Here is a 17,800-nt window from a genome sequence, read left to right on the forward strand (position 1 = left end):
GCTCTTAGCTATAATTTGGTATTTTTTACATAGTAAGTATTTACTAATACCTATTATTTTGCTTGTCTGAAAATCATGAACTTTACTACAGCACTAGCAATTTTTTTTATATATACACTGCTCAAAAAAATAAAGGGAACACTTAAACAACACAATGTAACTCCAAGTCAATCACACTTCTGTGAAATCAAACTGTCCAATTAGGAAGCAACACTGATTGACAATACATTTCACATGCTGTTGTGCAAATGGAATAGACAAAAGGTGGAAATTATAGGCAATTAGCAAGGCACCCCAAAAAAAGGAGTGATTCTGCAGGTGGTGACCACAGACAACTTCTCAGTTCCTATGCTTCCTGGCTGATGTTTTGGTCACTTTTGAATGCTGGCGGTGCTCTCACTCTAGTGGTAGCATGAGACGGAGTCTACAACCCACACAAGTGGCTCAGGTAGTGCAGTTCATCCAGGATGGCACATCAATGCGAGCTGTGGCAAGAAGGTTTGCTGTGTCTGTCAGCGTAGTGTCCAGAGCATGGAGGCGCTACCAGGAGACAGGCCAGTACATCAGGAGACGTGGAGGAGGCCGTAGGAGGGCAACAACCCAGCAGCAGGACCGCTACCTCCGCCTTTGTGCCAGGAGGTGCACTGCCAGAGCCCTGCAAAATGACCTCCAGCAGGCCACAAATGTGCATGTGTCTGCTCAAACGGTCAGAAACAGACTCCATGAGGGTGGTATGAGGGCCCGACGTCCACAGGTGGGGGTTGTGCTTACAGCCCAGCACCGTGCAGGACGTTTGGCATTTGCCAGAGAACACCAAGATTGGCAAATTCGCCACTGGCGCCCTGTGCTCTTCACAGATGAAAGCAGGTTCACACTGAGCACATGAGCACATGTGACAGACGTGACAGAGTCTGGAGACGCCGTGGAGAACGTTCTGCTGACCGGTTTGGCGGTGGGTCAGTCATGGTGTGGGGTGGCATTTCTTTGTGGGGCCGCACAGCCCTCCATGTGCTCGCCAGAGGTAGCCTGACTGCCATTAGGTACCGAGATGAGATCCTCAGACCCCTTGTGAGACCATATGCTGATACATGCACATTTGTGGCCTGCTGGAGGTCATTTTGCAGGGCTCTGGCAGTGCACCTCCTTGCACAAAGGCGGAGGTAGCGGTCCTGCTGCTGGGTTGTTGCCCTCCTACGGCCTCCTCCACGTCTCCTGATGTACTGGCCTGTCTCCTGGTAGCGCCTCCATGCTCTGGACACTACGCTGACAGACACAGCAAACCTTTTTGCCACAGCTCGCATTGATGTGCCATCCTGGATGAACTGCACTACCTGAGCCACTTGCGTGGGTTGTAGACTCCGTCTCATGCTACCACTAGAGTGAAAGCACCGCCAGCATTCAAAAGTGACCAAAACATCAGCCAGGAAGCATAGGAACTGAGAAGTGGTCTGTGGTCACCACCTGCAGAACCATTCCTTTATTGGGGGTGTCTTGCTCATTGCCTACAATTTCCACCTTTTGTCTATTCCATTTGCACAACATCATGTGAAATGTATTGTCAATCAGTGTTTCTTCCTAAGTGGACAGTTTGATTTCACAGAAGTGTGATTGACTTGGAGTTACATTGTGTTGTTTAAGTGTTCCCTTTTTTTTTTGAGCAGTGTATATAAAGAACCCAAGATAGACCATAGCCTATCGTTTTCAATAGGCGCAAATGAATCATAGTGGGCAGAACAAGCAAAGAGGTGGCAGAGCCAAACATGAGCTAGCGAGATCCTATTGGCGCGTTCTAGCATTATTTGCATATTTCCGTTAGGGGAACGTCTACTCTGTGAAGTGCGCGTGGTCAATAACTACGTTTTTAAATACTTTGGCAAATGGTAAAGTCTACTAAACTTAGTTCACTCTGTTAGTAACATATTTTAGTTCTTGGGAGCAGAAAACTCTATTGAGATCAAATATTTAATCGATGAGAAAATTAGCAGAATGTCGGCCAAAATCCATATCGCTCAATCGTCTCTCACTGCCGGCCACTGGGCTTCCTTTCATGACCATATTTGGTGGTGAGTGGAAACGCCAACCGGATGCTTCAGATTGAAACATCTGGCTCATTGTTCTATCTCTGGTACTAGTTTAAATCGCACCAGTTGCACAAAAGTAATGCTTCTCCAGCTGGTGTTGTATGGCCACAACACCGCCCTCAAGTGGCTGGTGCAAAATATAACTTATTTTCTGGTTGAGAATTCAAACGCCGTTCGACAGGGACAAATTATGTCGCGTACGTAACGGTTTGAACTAGCTGTTCATTTCACAAGTTCTGGATCAACTGCTATATGATTCCCGTCGTGTTCTCGGCCAACAACGGGGAAAGATGCCACAGAAAACGCTGGGATCCATTGTAGGTCTGCTTTGCACCGGGACCTGGTTGGTACAGGTAAGCTGCAGTTTGCTTTCATAGCGCTGTAGGCGCTTTCGACTAAGACCGTGGATCGCAGCTGGAAGTAGGCCTTCTATTGTGCGTTTTTTGTTTCCCCACAAAGGAACTTGGGCATGGCTCGCTAACAACTCCAACTTTATTAGAAGTCAGTTTGGCCAAATCGAGTGTTTCTTGATATATTTACACAATGCTTATAGCTTGAAATACTTATACGATATTATCCGAAATCTTACCATCTACCAATTTAGCTGCAGCTCAACATCTTTCAAGACTAGCTGATAAACTAGCCACAGCTAAATATATCGTTAGCTAACGTTAACGCTTTCAAACATTTGTAGACAATACGGCGACATATTTTGTTATACAGTAAGTGGCCACAATTTGAAGTATATAAAACAAATAACATCAATAGCTGGCTGTTAACTAAAACCCGTAAACAAACATAGCTAGCTAACATGCTAAATGGCCAGTTAACGTTAGCTGGCTAACTGTGTTTTTCCTGTTATTTATTTGTTGGCAGTGATGCATAGCTTGCTGTTACCGTCGTTAACTACTGGCCAAACATGGTTAGCTAGCTTACCTCTGTAACGTTAGTACCTAGTTTAAAAAGGTAATTAGCTAACATTTTAAAACTAATTTGTGAGGTCATTTGGCAGCTTCTACTATGACATGGTTGTATCATCATGAAATGTCACTTAGTTCAATGCAACACCTATTTAGATTTTCCAAACATTGAATGCGCTTACTTTTCAGTCCCAGTGAAAGTAGGTGTAGCACATTTTGTGCAGTAAATGCCAATGTGAACTTATGTCAAACAGTTGTGTGTGCATAATGCATAGCTTTTCTCATTTGTGTTGTGTAGGATGTCACTGAATAACATGCCTGTGTTTGTTTAGGGAAAGGAATTCTGTTTTGGAGTGAACAATGAGCAATACCGGTGTGAGATGGGCTACTGCTGCGGGGAGACCGAGTGCTGCACTTACTACTATGAGCTGTGGTGTATGTTCAGTGTCCTTTATCTCCTCTTCTGGCACCATTCAGTCCCTCTTCCCCCGTTCCCATATTTATTTTCTGACGATATTTCCATGACTTATTCTTCATGATAATAATCTCTGAATGTGTCACTTTGTTTCATCATTGTTTCATCATAATTTTACATGTTTTGGTGCTGAAATAAATAACGTTGAACCTAATTAACATAAGCTGAAATGATTTGATGGAGAATGTGATTGTTTTGTGATTGTTTTGTGTAGGGTTCTGGCTGGTGTGGACCCTCATCATAATGCTGAGTTGCTGCTGTGCCTACCGTCACCGTCGGGTCAAGATGCGGCTGCAGCAGGAGCAGCGCCAGCGCGAAATCAGCCTTATGGCCTATCAGGGAGCTTCTAGTTCTTTCATCTCCCCTCCACCCCTCAACTTGAGTGAGTCTTTTAAACCCCGCGGGACACTTATTGCCCCCTTCTGCACTGGGCTGGATGCCTCCAGACCCTACAGCCCTGAAATTACTTCACCACCTCTCCCTCTGAGTTAACTGTTTACAGTAACTAGGCCTGGTAGTTGGAGATGGTTCTTAGCAGATTCAGAACCACATCTGACAATTAGTTAATTAGTTCAACACCAGCTAACCCTATCTAGACTGGTAAGATGGTTGACTCCTGTGTTTTTGTTGTTGTATTTACTCCCAGGGTTCTGGACAGACTGCAAGCTTCCTGACTATGAAGAGGTGGTGGGTCATCCCCCGACTCCCCCTCCGCCTTACTCCGAGATCCCCCCAGAGACCACCCCTCCCATCCTACTGCCCCCCATCCAATCAGAAGCTGCTGTGGTGCTGGAGCCCCCAACAGAGGACACTCCAAGAGAGGAGCAGGCCGCTAGTTCCTCAGCAGAACAGGAATCCGCATCTGCTCCCAGCCAATCAGAACAACCGGTGGAAGAAGAGCTGCTGACCCGGCGTAGGCATGTGACTGGCGACTCGGGGATCGAGGTGTGTGTGTGCCAACTGGACGAGGGCTCTGGGCCGGAAGAGGACGAGGAGCAGCTGTGTCAGGGGGCCAGGGGGGACTGCTGCTCTGCCTCTGAGCACCACCACATCATCAGACACAAAGAGAGAACCCCAGGGCCTCAGCCCAAGGGCCAGACCGCCAGCACCGGAGACCGCCTGGTCTGAGCTCCACCACCAACCACCCAGAGGCTGCTGCTGCTGCCGGATGTGCGCTTTAGGGAGGGAGAGCCCTTGTCATCATTACAATAACCCAGACACCACCAGCAAATGAAATGCCCCACAACGACTCACCAAATGAACCAGGTTGTCCTGCTCTTTGACATGCTTGTCAGTTATGATCCATAAAATGACGCCAATGATGACAAAGAAGTTTATTTGAAAGATGTTTCGTTTGGCTATTGGTTTAATTCTTTAATACCCATGGATGGTCCCTCGTCTGCTTTGTTTAGTTCTTGCAATGGTGATGATGAGAAAATGCCAACTTCTAGAGATCTACCAAGTGGCAAGGAGAGGTGCTGATGCTGGCACAGAATTGACTACATCTACCCACCCACTTGTCCCTCACTCTCCCACCCAACTGTCTGGCCTGGACATTTTTCCTTTGGTCCTTCTAACATTTCACCTCTGTGGGGACAGGGCAGGATGGCATACCACCATGGTCACCAATCCCTAGGCCCCAGCACATAGGGGCCAAAACATAAGATGATGCTACCAGACACAGTCCTGACCAGGGGATACAAACTGTTACGGATAGAACTCGTTTTGTTTTTGCAGGGGTTTGTGTGTGTACTGTGTAATCTAGGACACAGCTGAAAAGTGATGTCACCCCTGAGGTAATCTTAGCCTGCATCTGGTTTCTTTGTGGAGTGACAGCAGGGCTATTTGCATCCAGAGAAAAGGCTGGGAGGTGAAGATGTGCCTGTCTCTTATAGCGTCTCTCTCTGAACTGTGTCCCAATAACATCAGACTCCACCCCGCCTACACCCCCCTCTACCCATCCCTCATGTCTCCACCAGTACTCCGGTCAACACTTGGCCAGACTGAAAGGTATTGAATGGACGTTTTGATGTGATCTCTTGTCTGACTGGCCAAGTGAACAGAAGACGTGACAATATCCCATCGCTGTGCCTGCAACTTGGTATCTATAAAAAGCATTGTGGTGGTCGACCGTGTATGTGTTTCCCAGACCGGCGGTGAAATAACGTGGCGTGTGTGTGTGGTGGGGTCAGCAGTATTTTGAAGGACTGACAGTCTCACCGAGCGGTAAGGGGTATGTTGTTGGGATTAAAAGTACAAACCAGAGGAGGGTGGGAAGACTGAAGGTTCAGCAGTGTAGTACTTTGTCCTGTATCATTTTCTTGTCTTTTTATTACTTCTCTAAAACCTGCTTTAGCTGAGGCCACCATAACCCACATCAATGGCAAAGAATCTCTTATCCAAGGGATGCTGTGAGTGGAGTAGTGTAGTCTTATTTAGTGTATCCTCAGTGTCCTGGCCCCCGGTGTAAGTTAGAGCACTCAACTCACCAGGCTTTAGACCACTTTTTATTTATATATATATACTATATATATATATATATATATATATTAGAGGGCATGAGTAATTTGTGTAGATGTGTGTTCTGATTTGTCCTGTCAGCAACGGTGTGTTTTCGGGCACGTGTTTCATATAGTCTACTACTCCCAGGCCCCGAGCTGAAAATGATGAATCGCTGCTGTTTTTACCCAGCAGCAGCAGCCGGAGTCAGATGGTGGCACTCGGACGGAGTGAACCAACGTTTAAGTATAGACACCATGTATCTAGTTTCATCATGTTATGACTTTGCACTGGGCCTGCAATGTGCTGTTGCATACTCCCTTGGCTTGCAGTGGTGTGAACATTGTAGAAGCAATGTGACAGATTTGTGTTGGTATTTTCCATTCAGTGGGATGGGGTTGGCTTTGCAGTGTTAGTGCAGCTGCACACTGTTATGATAAACCAGTGATGTGCGTTGCTTGCCCAGCATGTGTCGAAGCGTAGCCGTAGAATCGGGGAGTGTGAGTTTTATTCTTCCGTTCCACCTAAAATAAGAAGCACAAATGTCCAGCTGCCTTGGGTGTGTGTTTTTAAATGGCAGTGATAGTGATATGATAGTTTTATTTAGGGTATTGAGTTGCTTTCATGCAGCACTTATTGATCAAGTAGGTTATGGACTGATGCACTGTTTATTATTTCACTGCTAATGAAAAAGGACAGACTCAAAGACATTAATTTCAACTATCAATCAATAAGTTGTCTGTCTTCAAGTGTTAAGTCTTGACACTATAAAAGTAATGCTGGAAAGTCAGGATAGGACATGCACTCAGACTCACCTGCTCACATTAGGACACTAACATGTTTTTGATAAGACATCATAAGTTGCCTTGGTAGGTTGCTAGGGAACAGACATGACATGAGGCTCAAGGTGCACCACAACAGAGGGGTATCTTACGAAGCAGGTTTGAGGAGTTGGTGAGGTAACTTTGGTAAACCCTGAGTTCAACTCGGGATATCCAGTCATACGAAAGTGGCTCACATAGAATCAGGAATTAGAATACTAGGATCTCTATGGTGGCTCAACTTTGAGCCAGGTACATTTCTATGGCAACGAATCCTTCAGCACTAACCTGCTCTGGTGTAGGCTAACTCCACTTATCATGAATGAAATGACTGGGCTGTGAGTTGAGGACCATGAAATCAGATTCCCTCCCACTTGCAAAGATTGTGTCATCATCCCCTTCATTTGAGGGAGATGACTGATTTTAAATATTATCCATGGTCGTAGTACAGAGGAAGCCTGTGATGTAATGTGAAGCTAACTGAAGCTGGTTAGCTTTAGAAAACCCTGAGTAGATCTAGCTTGCTTTGTAGGATACCCCTCAGAAGGCATATGAACACTCATTTTAAGTGCTCCTTCTGAGGCATAAGGAAATAAATGCCTTCCTGTGGCATGGTGGTAAAATGTAGTTAGGGACAGGTAGACTAAATGTGTTTTGGTGTCTTGTGTTTGAAGAGTAGGTGATTATATTCCAGACTTGTGCTTTGGAAGAAAGCTAAAATGTTTGAGCCCCCCCATGTTTGAAGCATGGTGTGCATAGTTTCTTCTAGTCCAGAGGAGTCCTTTTATACAGATGGAGTCCGAAGTGTAAAATTATCTCAGAGTCTGACATATCGATCGGCTCAACTTATTCTAGAATGTGGTTATGAGTTGCAAGAAATGTATCCGAGTGAAACCACAAGACGAGATCATATGTTGTAGAAACTGGCCTGTAGAATAGGCAACATTTATTAAGTCAGAAAGCTTGTGTATGTCATTTAAAAATGCCATTGGCTTCTCCCTGGTTATCTGTGGTTATATTGATCACTTTTTTTTCCCCCCACCCCCATTTTTCTTTAGTTATCATTATTTTTATTTCAATGATATGATCTAGATAAGTTTGATATTTGAACTGACCTGAAATTATGTTAAATTAGTACCAAACAAAATGATGTTAAGAAATCCTTTGTTATAGTTTTTCTTGTGCTCATATGAGATGTTTGTTTTTTGAATGGTTGGGGGGGGGGGTGACAAATGTAGATGCTAAAGTGAATTTATTTTTATGCAATATAGATAAATTAAGATTATTATGGTGAGAGGGTGTTTCATGTTTCTGAATAAGAAAATGGGGACCCATAGTTTCAGTCCCATTGCTCACTACTTACTGGGCAAACTCTTGTTTGGCTTTCACATGTTTACCTAGATAAAGGGCTATCAGTCAGTCATGGACAAACACCCATCCATTTCATTAATCTGCTCTGTAATTTTCCTCTTACCTACAGTTGCAGACACCGGCGATATGTGAACGTAATTCTTTGGACATCTGTAGTACTCGTGTGAATAATGGCCGATTTTGTATATTTTCAAGCATCTTTTGCCTTTTTGTTCCTTGTTCGCTTTTGTTTCAATGTTCACAGAGGTGCGTGAAGCTCTTATCCCTCGCTCGGTCTCTTCTTTCTCTCAAACCCCCACCCAGTCCCCTATGGCCTTTCACCATATACCAGCACAGAGGGCACAAGCTAGGATCAGTGTCAGGTTGGGTATGTGGTCCCCGATGAGGTAACTAGCCCCAGGTGTGATAGTGATGGGGGCTTTAGCCATGGCTCATTGCATCCCTCTGGACCATGAGACACCACTCCCCCCCCCCCCCCCCCCCCCCTGCCGGGGGCCCGACCATTCCGAGCGTGGTAACAGAAACTGCATGGCAACCCACACCAATGTTTGTCTTTGAGGTGGGGTTTTGCCTCTGCATATATCATCCTTAAGATCATGCAGGAACAATTATCTTTTGAGATTGTTTGCCTGTACCTAAACAATTACTGTACTCAAGCCACACGTGTTGTCTCATACACTCATACATGCGATCCTATTGTCATGAATAGAATATATATTTTTTTAATGGGCATCAGTATTTGGCATCTTTCAGAATCTACCATTAGCACCAGTGCCATCAGTTGTCAGTTTCATTTACCTTGCTCACTACACCAAAGGCCTCCTTTCACCCTAAGTTGTTCCCCTCTTTTCTGCTCCATGCGCCTCTGTAATGTACTGTAACTGACTAGCCTATGCAAAAAAACAAACCCATTGATATATATGCTGCAATAACTCTTCTGTGTGGTTGCCAGTACAAGCAATATTACTCTCAGTACATGTCGCAAGTGTACCTCAGTTTATATTTTGTTTTTATTGCTACTATGGTGTGTTTCGTGTGTATGCTTTGAAAGTAAATGTGTATATCTACATGTTACCTCTTGGTGGGTTGGGGGAGAAAAGATAAGCCATTCTAGTTAAATTTGTCTTTTGTTTCTGTTAGTCTTTAGTGACATGGATAGAAGTACAGTCTGCTGTCATTCTGAGCTAAGAATATTACTCCTGCTTATTATGTAGAAAAAATACATCTGTTTAACTTTGTAAAGTAAAGGTGTGTTTAGAATTATTTTTGTTGTATTAATGCTATTTAATCTCTCCTCAGACTAATATTATTCTGTTTGTCCTGTGGGTACCATTGCCACTGTTCCACCCCTTGTGTATTGCGCTGTCATGGTGTATTTGTAAACAGTGACATGGCTTGTTTTTATTGTATTTGAGACATTTTCAGTGACTACTTAACAGTTGCCTTCTCTCCTTGATTGCCCAACCTTTTGATATAGAAGATAGTGAATGTGACCTTTTTTATCAAGTATGGAAGCCAATCTAATCCCAGTGCTAGATAACCGAGTGGAGAAAATGATCAGGTCTCTTAAATGGGTTGTTTAGGGTACACCTCCGCTAGCCCAGGAGTTAGTTTTAGATGATCTCTCACTAAGGGGTGGGTTGCACTTGTAATCATACATCACCAAGGCAACAATGTACTCGCAACATAATCTAAGGATGCTCTGTTTAACCAACATGTAACCCAGATGTTTCTTTCATTTCTCCCTCAACCGTAGATAATGTCAAGCGGATGTTGTGGCTGATGGGGTATGTAGAAAGACTTTGCAAAAACAAACACCCACACTAGAGAAGGAAGCGGTCGACCACAATCAGACTTTCGTGTTCTTTTTCCTATTGAGATCAAGCCCCCCCCCAAAAAACACATTTGTGGTACATTTGAATGCTTTGGTTTAGTAGGGGGTCTGCTGTGTACTGTTGGGTCATTTGGATTTTATTTTTGTATAATAAAACAAACATTGGCACTGTTGTTTGGCTCTGACTTACCTTTGTTGAATGCTGTACTGTTTCTCAAGCCTATAGTGTTGACATTGATGGACTAGCTGAGGGCATAACCTACTCCCCTCAGCCGGAGGGGCCCCACCCAGGCATCTGAAGCAGTTGATATTGATCTGGAGGAGGAGCACAGAAGGGCAGTGTGAGATGGTGCCGGAAGCATGCGGCTGTCATTATTGATGAGTACCCCAAGGCATGGCCTCTTAACATGCCCTTCTTTAAGGACAAAGACCGTCACAAATATAATAGTCCCACTTTGCCTGAAAGGCCTGGGGCAAAGCTTCAAGTTAAAAATGAGTGCAGAACAAGCAGACCTTGTGATAAGTAAACTAACCATGTGTTTTATCATGATATACAATCACATGACTTGTGAAGAGTATAATACTGGTATTTCCACTGCAGCATTACTAGACTTGTAGGGTTAAACATTACCTGCCATTTGGTTGAAATTAGGCCAATCTATCCAGAAAATACACTTATCTACACAGTACATCTCTGAATGGTCACTTCCATGTAAATAACCTACAGTACCATCTCCAGAGCAGAAGTCCAACAAGTAAGGAAACAATGACGTCACTAAAGTTCGTTCTTTAATGGCAACAAAAACAAGTGTACCATCAGCATAGTAAAAAATCTCCCGTATTTTACGTTCCTCAGTGGAAAGATGTCAAATAGCGGGTGCTTATATTTGTCCTGTTTCACACATGTAAAACATGTTTTTTTTGTTGCATAGCCCACTCCTGAGACACCCGTCGACAGCAACACGGGAGCAATTAAGTTTAAGTGCCTTGCTCAAGGACATTTGTTTTACCTAGTCGGCTCAGGGATTCTAACTAACAACCCTTCAGTTATTGGCCCAATGATCTAACTGCTAGGCTACCTGCCTCCCCACACTGAGACAAGGTGGTTTAGCAAGAGGGATAAAAGGCTGCATTGGAAATTGATAGCAGTGCACCAAGGTCTTCAAATGTTCATTTGGAGACAAAACACAGGGTTCAGTGTGAGGCTCAGTGAGTTTATATCTCAGAACATGTGGAATTATAATGGATTGCATCTACAGTATCCCATTTCCAAACTATCCCTTTCAGAGCAGGGATCATATAATTCCTTAAACTTATTGAAATGTTATTGGTTGCATTCTGAGGTCAGATCTGGGATAAACTGCAATGTACACTTTGTTCTGGCATCCATACTACTGGCTAGGGATATTTGGTAATATGACACAAAACAAAAAACGATACAGAAAAGCAAAGTGTCTGAACGTTTTGTCGAACACAGGAAGACGTGAGATGCAGCAAAGCCTCACTTGTGCTCTCTTCCGCAGTATCAACCAACCCAATACTTTGTGGAAAGTCCCAAACTCAGACTCACCCTGTAATATATAACTATAGATAGCATGTGCAAGAACGTGAGGCATGTCATTAGTTACAAATTTGAGTATACAAAACATTAAAACAATTAGAAGACACAGACACTGTAGACTAAGTTAAAACGGTAGTAGGAACAATAAAAAGTAACAGGCAACTAATTGAAATAAATTCCCTTAAGAACATGCAACCTGAAGGGAGAGGGATCGCTCACCTTTCCATTTCATACAGTCATATACACAATAATAAAATCAACAAACTACCTAATCAATCATGACAGAGTTAAAATGACTTCAATTACCTTCAGTAACTATTGTACATTGTTTGACAAGACAAAACTCATTTGCAACCATACATCTTTCAAGCTAACACAATAAGGGAAAGCCAACTGAACGCCTTCAACTGTAAATGTGTCTTCAGCATTTAACACAACTCCTCTGAATCAGAGAGGTGCGGGGGGCTGCCTTAATCAACATCCATGTTTTCGGGCGCCCGGGGAACAGTGGGTTAACTGCCTTGCTGAGGGGCAGAACGTCAGATTTTCTTACCTTGTCAGCTTGGGGATTTGATCCAGCAAGCTTTTGGTTACTGACCCAATGCTCTAACCACTAGGCTACCTGCAGCCCCCAATAGAGTATGAGACCGTCTGAACCAAATGCGTCACTGCACAAAGACTTACATTGATTGCAAGCGCCATAGAGTCAAATATGACATAACCATCCTAATGCTGTTTCTAGAGCGAAGCAGAAAAGTGACGCATCAATTGCCAGTGTTCTGCTAATGGGAGCTGGTCATGTGGGCTGTTCGAGTAAGAACACATCGGATACTTTGTCCCTTTGACATTCTCATCTGTCAGTATAAATCAATCTCTCCAGACCCTCAAAAAGACAAAAACAAAACCAGCAATGGCAGAGTCCAGTGTAGCCAGTGGGGGGAAAATGGTGTATTTTGTGATAAAAGACACCAAATTTCACACGCAGCTAGGGCATGTCTAAATAAGTATTTTTGGCTATAGTGTCATCGTAGATTTTGTCCATTACACCCCTGGCGGACAATTAGCCGCTGGACTATGACAACACAGGTCATTTTCACGTTGTCAGTACATTTATGTGTAGAGTAAGGCCTGGTTGGTGAAGGTGGGGACAGGGAGTAAAAAGGTATCAGTCTATCTCTACTTGTGGCAGGGGTCAGCGTGGTTTGTTGCTGTAGTGTTTAAATGCATCCATCTACTGCTCAGTCTTTCCCAGGATTCACTAGTGCTGTCCCAGGGGTACCACTGTCTGTCAGCATATTGGTTTACATTGAGAGGTCAGTTTCTCTGTCTTGTTCTCATTTCAGTGTCCCAGTGTCTTAGGAGTCTCATTTCAGTGTCCCAGTGTCTTAGGAGTCTCATTTCAGTGTCCCAGTGTCTTAGGAGTCTCATTTCAGCCTCGTCAGTCATTTCAGTGTCTTAGTGCAGTTTTGTCCTTAGACTGCAGTAATAGAGGTTATGATGACAGGCCTCCCTCCCTCTCACTCTCAGTAGAAGCGTTTGTCTGTTCTCGTTCCAGTGGCTGTATACGATGAGGCCGACCACGATGAGCAGGAAACAGCCCAGCATGGAGAAGAGGATGCTGAAGAACATGGCAATATTACTCCATCCCTCTTCATTCTCACCCACTAACAGAGCGAAAGAGAGAAAGATGTTAGGATGGATAAAAAAAGGTAAACAATTGAGGTGACAAGAGTAACAAGAAGCCCTAAGCCTTGGAACCAGAGCAGCCCACAATTACACCCCCTGGACAGCTTGACATACAATTACACCCCCTGGACAGCTTGATGTATAATTACACCCCCTGGACAGGACACTAGTCTATCGCAGGCCAGAGCATCTCCAATCCATCTCCTTATTGCTGAGTGACAAGCAGAAAGACATTTTTTGGTATGATCGGGGATCGAACCCCCAACCTTCCAATCTCAGGGCAGATACTAACCATAAGGCCACTGAGTTGGTTAAGGAGCCCTAACAGTTTAACCTAATAATTTGATAGTATGTATTTGTAGTTTAGCTTTTCATCAAGAATAACTGTTACCCAAATAGGGTAACGCCAATGAATGTGTATGTTCTTCTGTTTGTGTGAGAGGGGTAGCGATACTTACTCCTTAGTAGATCTATGTCATCTACACTGGGTAGAGGGATCTCATCTGACGGTGTTAAGTCTCACTATGTAACACCGTCAGCTGGTACAGTTTCAGGGAGATCACATTGTGATTGTCTGTGAGGAACAGAATGTTTCTGTCATTCAAGGCATACTGCAGCAAAAACACCTCCAATGAAAAAAATAAATAATAATATCCACAGAAATCCTACTATATTATTATTCTATATGTAATTCTATGCCAATATCTTATCTGCAGTCTATCTTTAGACGACATGCCCTCTGAATTTCACTTATGCATCACATGAATTTAATTCTGGGCAGTGTGGTCATATTGAGTTAATTCAATTTTTTTATAATCTGGGATTGCCACATCTCACTGGACATTAGACACCTCAATGAAACGCCATCAAGTAGGCAATAAATTAAAACTAGGTGATAATTCATAGGCAATAAAACAGTTAATGTAAATGCCATTTCATTAACACTACTATGTCAATCACAGTAGAGAAGAGTAATACCAGAGAGATCTCCTGTGATGGCAGAGGATCCAAAGTAGTAGCCCTGAGGCAACCGCACCCCCGGTATGTCCAGGCAGTCCCTCCATGTCAATCATAATCTAGTGGAGACAGAAATTGGGAGTATGCTCAACAGGGTATGCCAAGGCACTACCTAGTACAGTCAAGGCATCATATACCTGACATGTGTGTTGAAACAATTCACTTCAACATAACTGTTTTCTCAGACTCCAGAGTGACCCAATATGCATCATTATTATTTACATAGTTATTACACAATAACTTGGATAGTGATATTTCGTTGAGCCTTTAAAATGAGTGTGTGTGTATTCTCACAGTGGGCCTGCGGCGGACGTATCTGATGAAGATGAAAGTGTTGTGATTGTGGTTGCGCAGCATGGCGGTGCAGACACCATCGCCAACACAAAGGGGTAGATTCTCTGTTGGAAGGTGTGAATAATAAAGGAGTGAGACACAGAAAACAGTGAGAGAGAAGGAGAACAGGTAAAAGATACAGCAGTCACAACAATACAATACTGTTGGTACAATTTACCTGTTGGAGAGTCACCTTATCCTTTGCCTGATCCCCTAGTCATTCAAATGCTAATTATACTCAAGGTGCAAAGAATTGTTACTGGGTAATAAACAACAACATGGGGCAGCAAGCTCATTAGGGGTTGATGGGAGTGGCTAAGGAGAGGGGTATGGGGGGCTTTTGGTGAGAGTTGGGTGGTCCAAACATTGGGTACCTATGTGCGTGTGGTGTACCTCATCTTCTGCACCTGTCTCCATAGGGATGCACAAAACAGAGGAGCACAACACAAGGCCATTTACACAGGTCTGTGAGTCCTGCCCAAGCAAGCGTTCCAACAAAACCTCATAAATATTCCACTGTATTGGCTTGCTTGTATGACGCAAGTCTGTATTGAGGTGGGAGGTGTTGGGTGTCAGTTGTCTAAAGCCCCTCTCGGAGCACAGGAAGATCAGGACATGTTAATCCAGATTTGACAGGATATGACACAAACACCCCTGCCAGACAGTACAAAGAGTGGGGGAAAAAACAGGAAGTAGTTGAGATAAGTCCTATTATATGTGACATAACATAGAACGGTACTGTAGCTACTCCTACCCTCCACAGAAACACATAGAAGAGGCCAGCGGATATATGCACATACCTCTAGGTGTTTTTCCTCATTGGGGTACGTGTCCACCAACACACCCAGCCCTGTGAAGAGGTCCTGGTTTTCAAACACAGGACCTACACAACAACATAAATGCATTTATACAGATGCATTGCACCCACGCAATGACATTTCTGTTGGAACTACATTGTTGGGACAGTACCTTCCTGCATGCGCTCCTTGGTGTACCAAATTGCCAGTACATCCCCATTAGGATTCTTCATTCCTTGGCTATGAATCTTAAAGTGCACTTGTAACTCCAAGGCCCTTAGGCGACAGGGCTGGACACAAACACACATAGATATGACCATTTAGACAAAGCCATGCAAAATGTGATATGCATAGAGAGAATAAGTATCAGTTATGTAGACATAATAACAGTGTGCAGTGTTCTGAAGGCTACTCACAATGCAGCTCCACACTGCCCCCTGCTTGCTCTGCATGTCAGATGTGAGGCACACCTGCTCTGTGGTTACCATGGCATCGCCCATCAATTCCCAATGGGAGGAGCTGGAGGAACCCACACATGAACTCAGCAAAAATAGAAACATCCCTTTTTCAGGACCCTGTCTTTCAAAGATAATTTGTAAAAATCTAAATAACTTCACAGATCTTCCTTGTGAAGGATGTAAACATTGTTTCCCGTGCTTATTCAATGACCCATAAACAATTAATGAACATGCACCTGTGGAACGGTCATTAAGACACTAAAAGCTTACAGACGGTAGGCGATTAAGGTCACAGTAATGAAAACTTAGGACACTAAAGAGGCCTTTCTACTGACTCTGAAAAACACCAAAAGAAAGATGCCCAGGGTCCCTGCTCATCTGCGTGAACGTGCCTTAGGCAAGCTGCAAGAAGAATGAGGACTGCAGATGTGGCCAGGGGAATAAATTGCAATGTCCATACTGTGAGACGCCTAAGACAGCGCTACAGAGAGACAGGACGGACAGCTGATCGTCCTCGCAGTGGCAGACCACGTGTAACAACACCTGTACAGTATCGGTACATCTGAACATCACACCTGCGGGACAGGTACAGGATGGCAACAACTGCTCGAGTTACACCAGGAACGCACAATCCCTCCATCAGTGCTCAGACTGTCCGCAATAGGCTGGGAGAGGCTGGCCTGAGGGCTTGTAGGCCTGTTGTAAGGCAGGTCCTCACCAGACAACACCGGCAACAACGTCGCCTATGGGCACAAACCCACCGTCGCTGGACCAGACAGGACTGTCAAAAAGTGCTATTCACTGACGAATCACGGTTTTGTCTCACCAGGGGTGATGGTCAGATTCGCGTTTATCTTCAAAGGAATGAGCGTTACACCGAGGCCTGTACTCTGGAGCGGGATCGATTTGGAGGTGGAGGGTTCGTCATTGTCTGGGGCAGTGTGTCACAGCATCATTGGACTGAGCTTGTTGTCAATGCAGGCAATCTCAACGCTGTGCGTTACAGGGAAGACATCCTCCTTCCTCATGTGGTACCCTTCCTGCAGGCTCATCCTGACATGACCCTCCAGCATGACAATGCCACCAGCCATACTTCTCGTTCTATGCGTGATTTCCTGTAAGACAGGAATGTCAGTGTTCTGCCATGGCCAGCGAAGAGCCCGGATCTCAATCTTATTGAGCACGTCTGGGACCTAGGGCCATTCCCCCCAGAAATGTACGGAAACTTGCAGGTGTCTTAGTGGAAGAGTGGGGTAACATCTCACAGCAAGAACTGGCAAATCTGGTGCAGTCCATGAGGAGGAAATGCACTGCAGTACTTAATGCAGCTGGTGGCCACACCAGACACTGACTGTTACTTTTGATTTTGACCCCCCCCTTTTGATCAGGGACACATTATTCAATTTCCGTTAGTCACATGTCTGTGGAACTTGTTCAGTTTATGTCTCAGTTGTTGAATCTTGTTATGTTCATACATATAATTTACACATGTTAAGTTTGCTGAAAATAAACGCAGTTGACATTGAGAGGACGTTTCTTTTTTTGCTGAGTTCATAAAAAACAAGCCTATTCACTATAGATAGAAAGATACTTTTGATGGAGTGGGAGGAAAGTATTAATCTTATGACCAACATTTAACAGTCAGTGTAACATTGTTGCAATGTCGCATGCACAATTATATTTTGATTATTGCTTACATATTTGGTTGTGACCTTTGCAAATTCACTATTTTGGAAGCAGCAGACGTTTACTACAATGCTAACGCTCATTGATATAGGCTGTAGCAAAAGCTAGTCAAAGAGCAATTTTACTGGTTGAAGTTTTTAAGTATAACGTTACTTCAGTTGATTTGCGATGACATGAACATTATATTATGCAGGAAATTCATACAAGGTTTACAAACCAACTATAATCCCAAAGTAGTGTGAAATTCACTTATAATCAATA

General features: G+C 44.0%; 1 protein-coding gene and 1 pseudogene across 1 annotated transcript; one reads left to right on the forward strand and one right to left on the reverse strand.

Annotated features, from left to right (window-relative positions):
* Positions 1–2,102: 2,102 nt before the first annotated feature.
* Positions 2,103–10,174, forward strand: LOC129818444 (WW domain-binding protein 1-like). The gene is made up of 4 exons (XM_055874312.1): positions 2,103–2,434; positions 3,334–3,436; positions 3,691–3,858; positions 4,123–10,174. The coding sequence occupies exons 1-4, from the start codon at positions 2,372–2,374 to the stop codon at positions 4,602–4,604; spliced, it is 816 nt and encodes a 271-aa protein (XP_055730287.1). The 5' UTR covers positions 2,103–2,371; the 3' UTR covers positions 4,605–10,174.
* Positions 10,175–12,622: 2,448 nt separating this feature from the next.
* Positions 12,623–17,201, reverse strand: LOC129819189 (VIP36-like protein; annotated as a pseudogene).
* Between the last annotated feature and the right edge of the window lie 599 nt (positions 17,202–17,800).

This window comes from Salvelinus fontinalis, chromosome 21 (assembly GCF_029448725.1).
Source record: "Salvelinus fontinalis isolate EN_2023a chromosome 21, ASM2944872v1, whole genome shotgun sequence".
NCBI lineage: Eukaryota > Metazoa > Chordata > Actinopteri > Salmoniformes > Salmonidae > Salvelinus > Salvelinus fontinalis.

What these genes read in the sequence shown, in the direction of transcription:
- LOC129818444 (XM_055874312.1), top strand. Translation starts at nt 2,372, where the DNA reads ATGCCACAGAAAACGCTGGGATCCATTGTAGGTCTGCTTTGCACCGGG. An exon ending in CCGGGACCTGGTTGGTACAG is followed by an intron (nt 2,435 to 3,333) that starts GTAAGCTGCAGT and finishes GTGTTTGTTTAG; the next exon opens with GGAAAGGAATTCTGTTTTGG. An exon ending in CCCTCCACCCCTCAACTTGA is followed by an intron (nt 3,859 to 4,122) that starts GTGAGTCTTTTA and finishes ATTTACTCCCAG; the next exon opens with GGTTCTGGACAGACTGCAAG.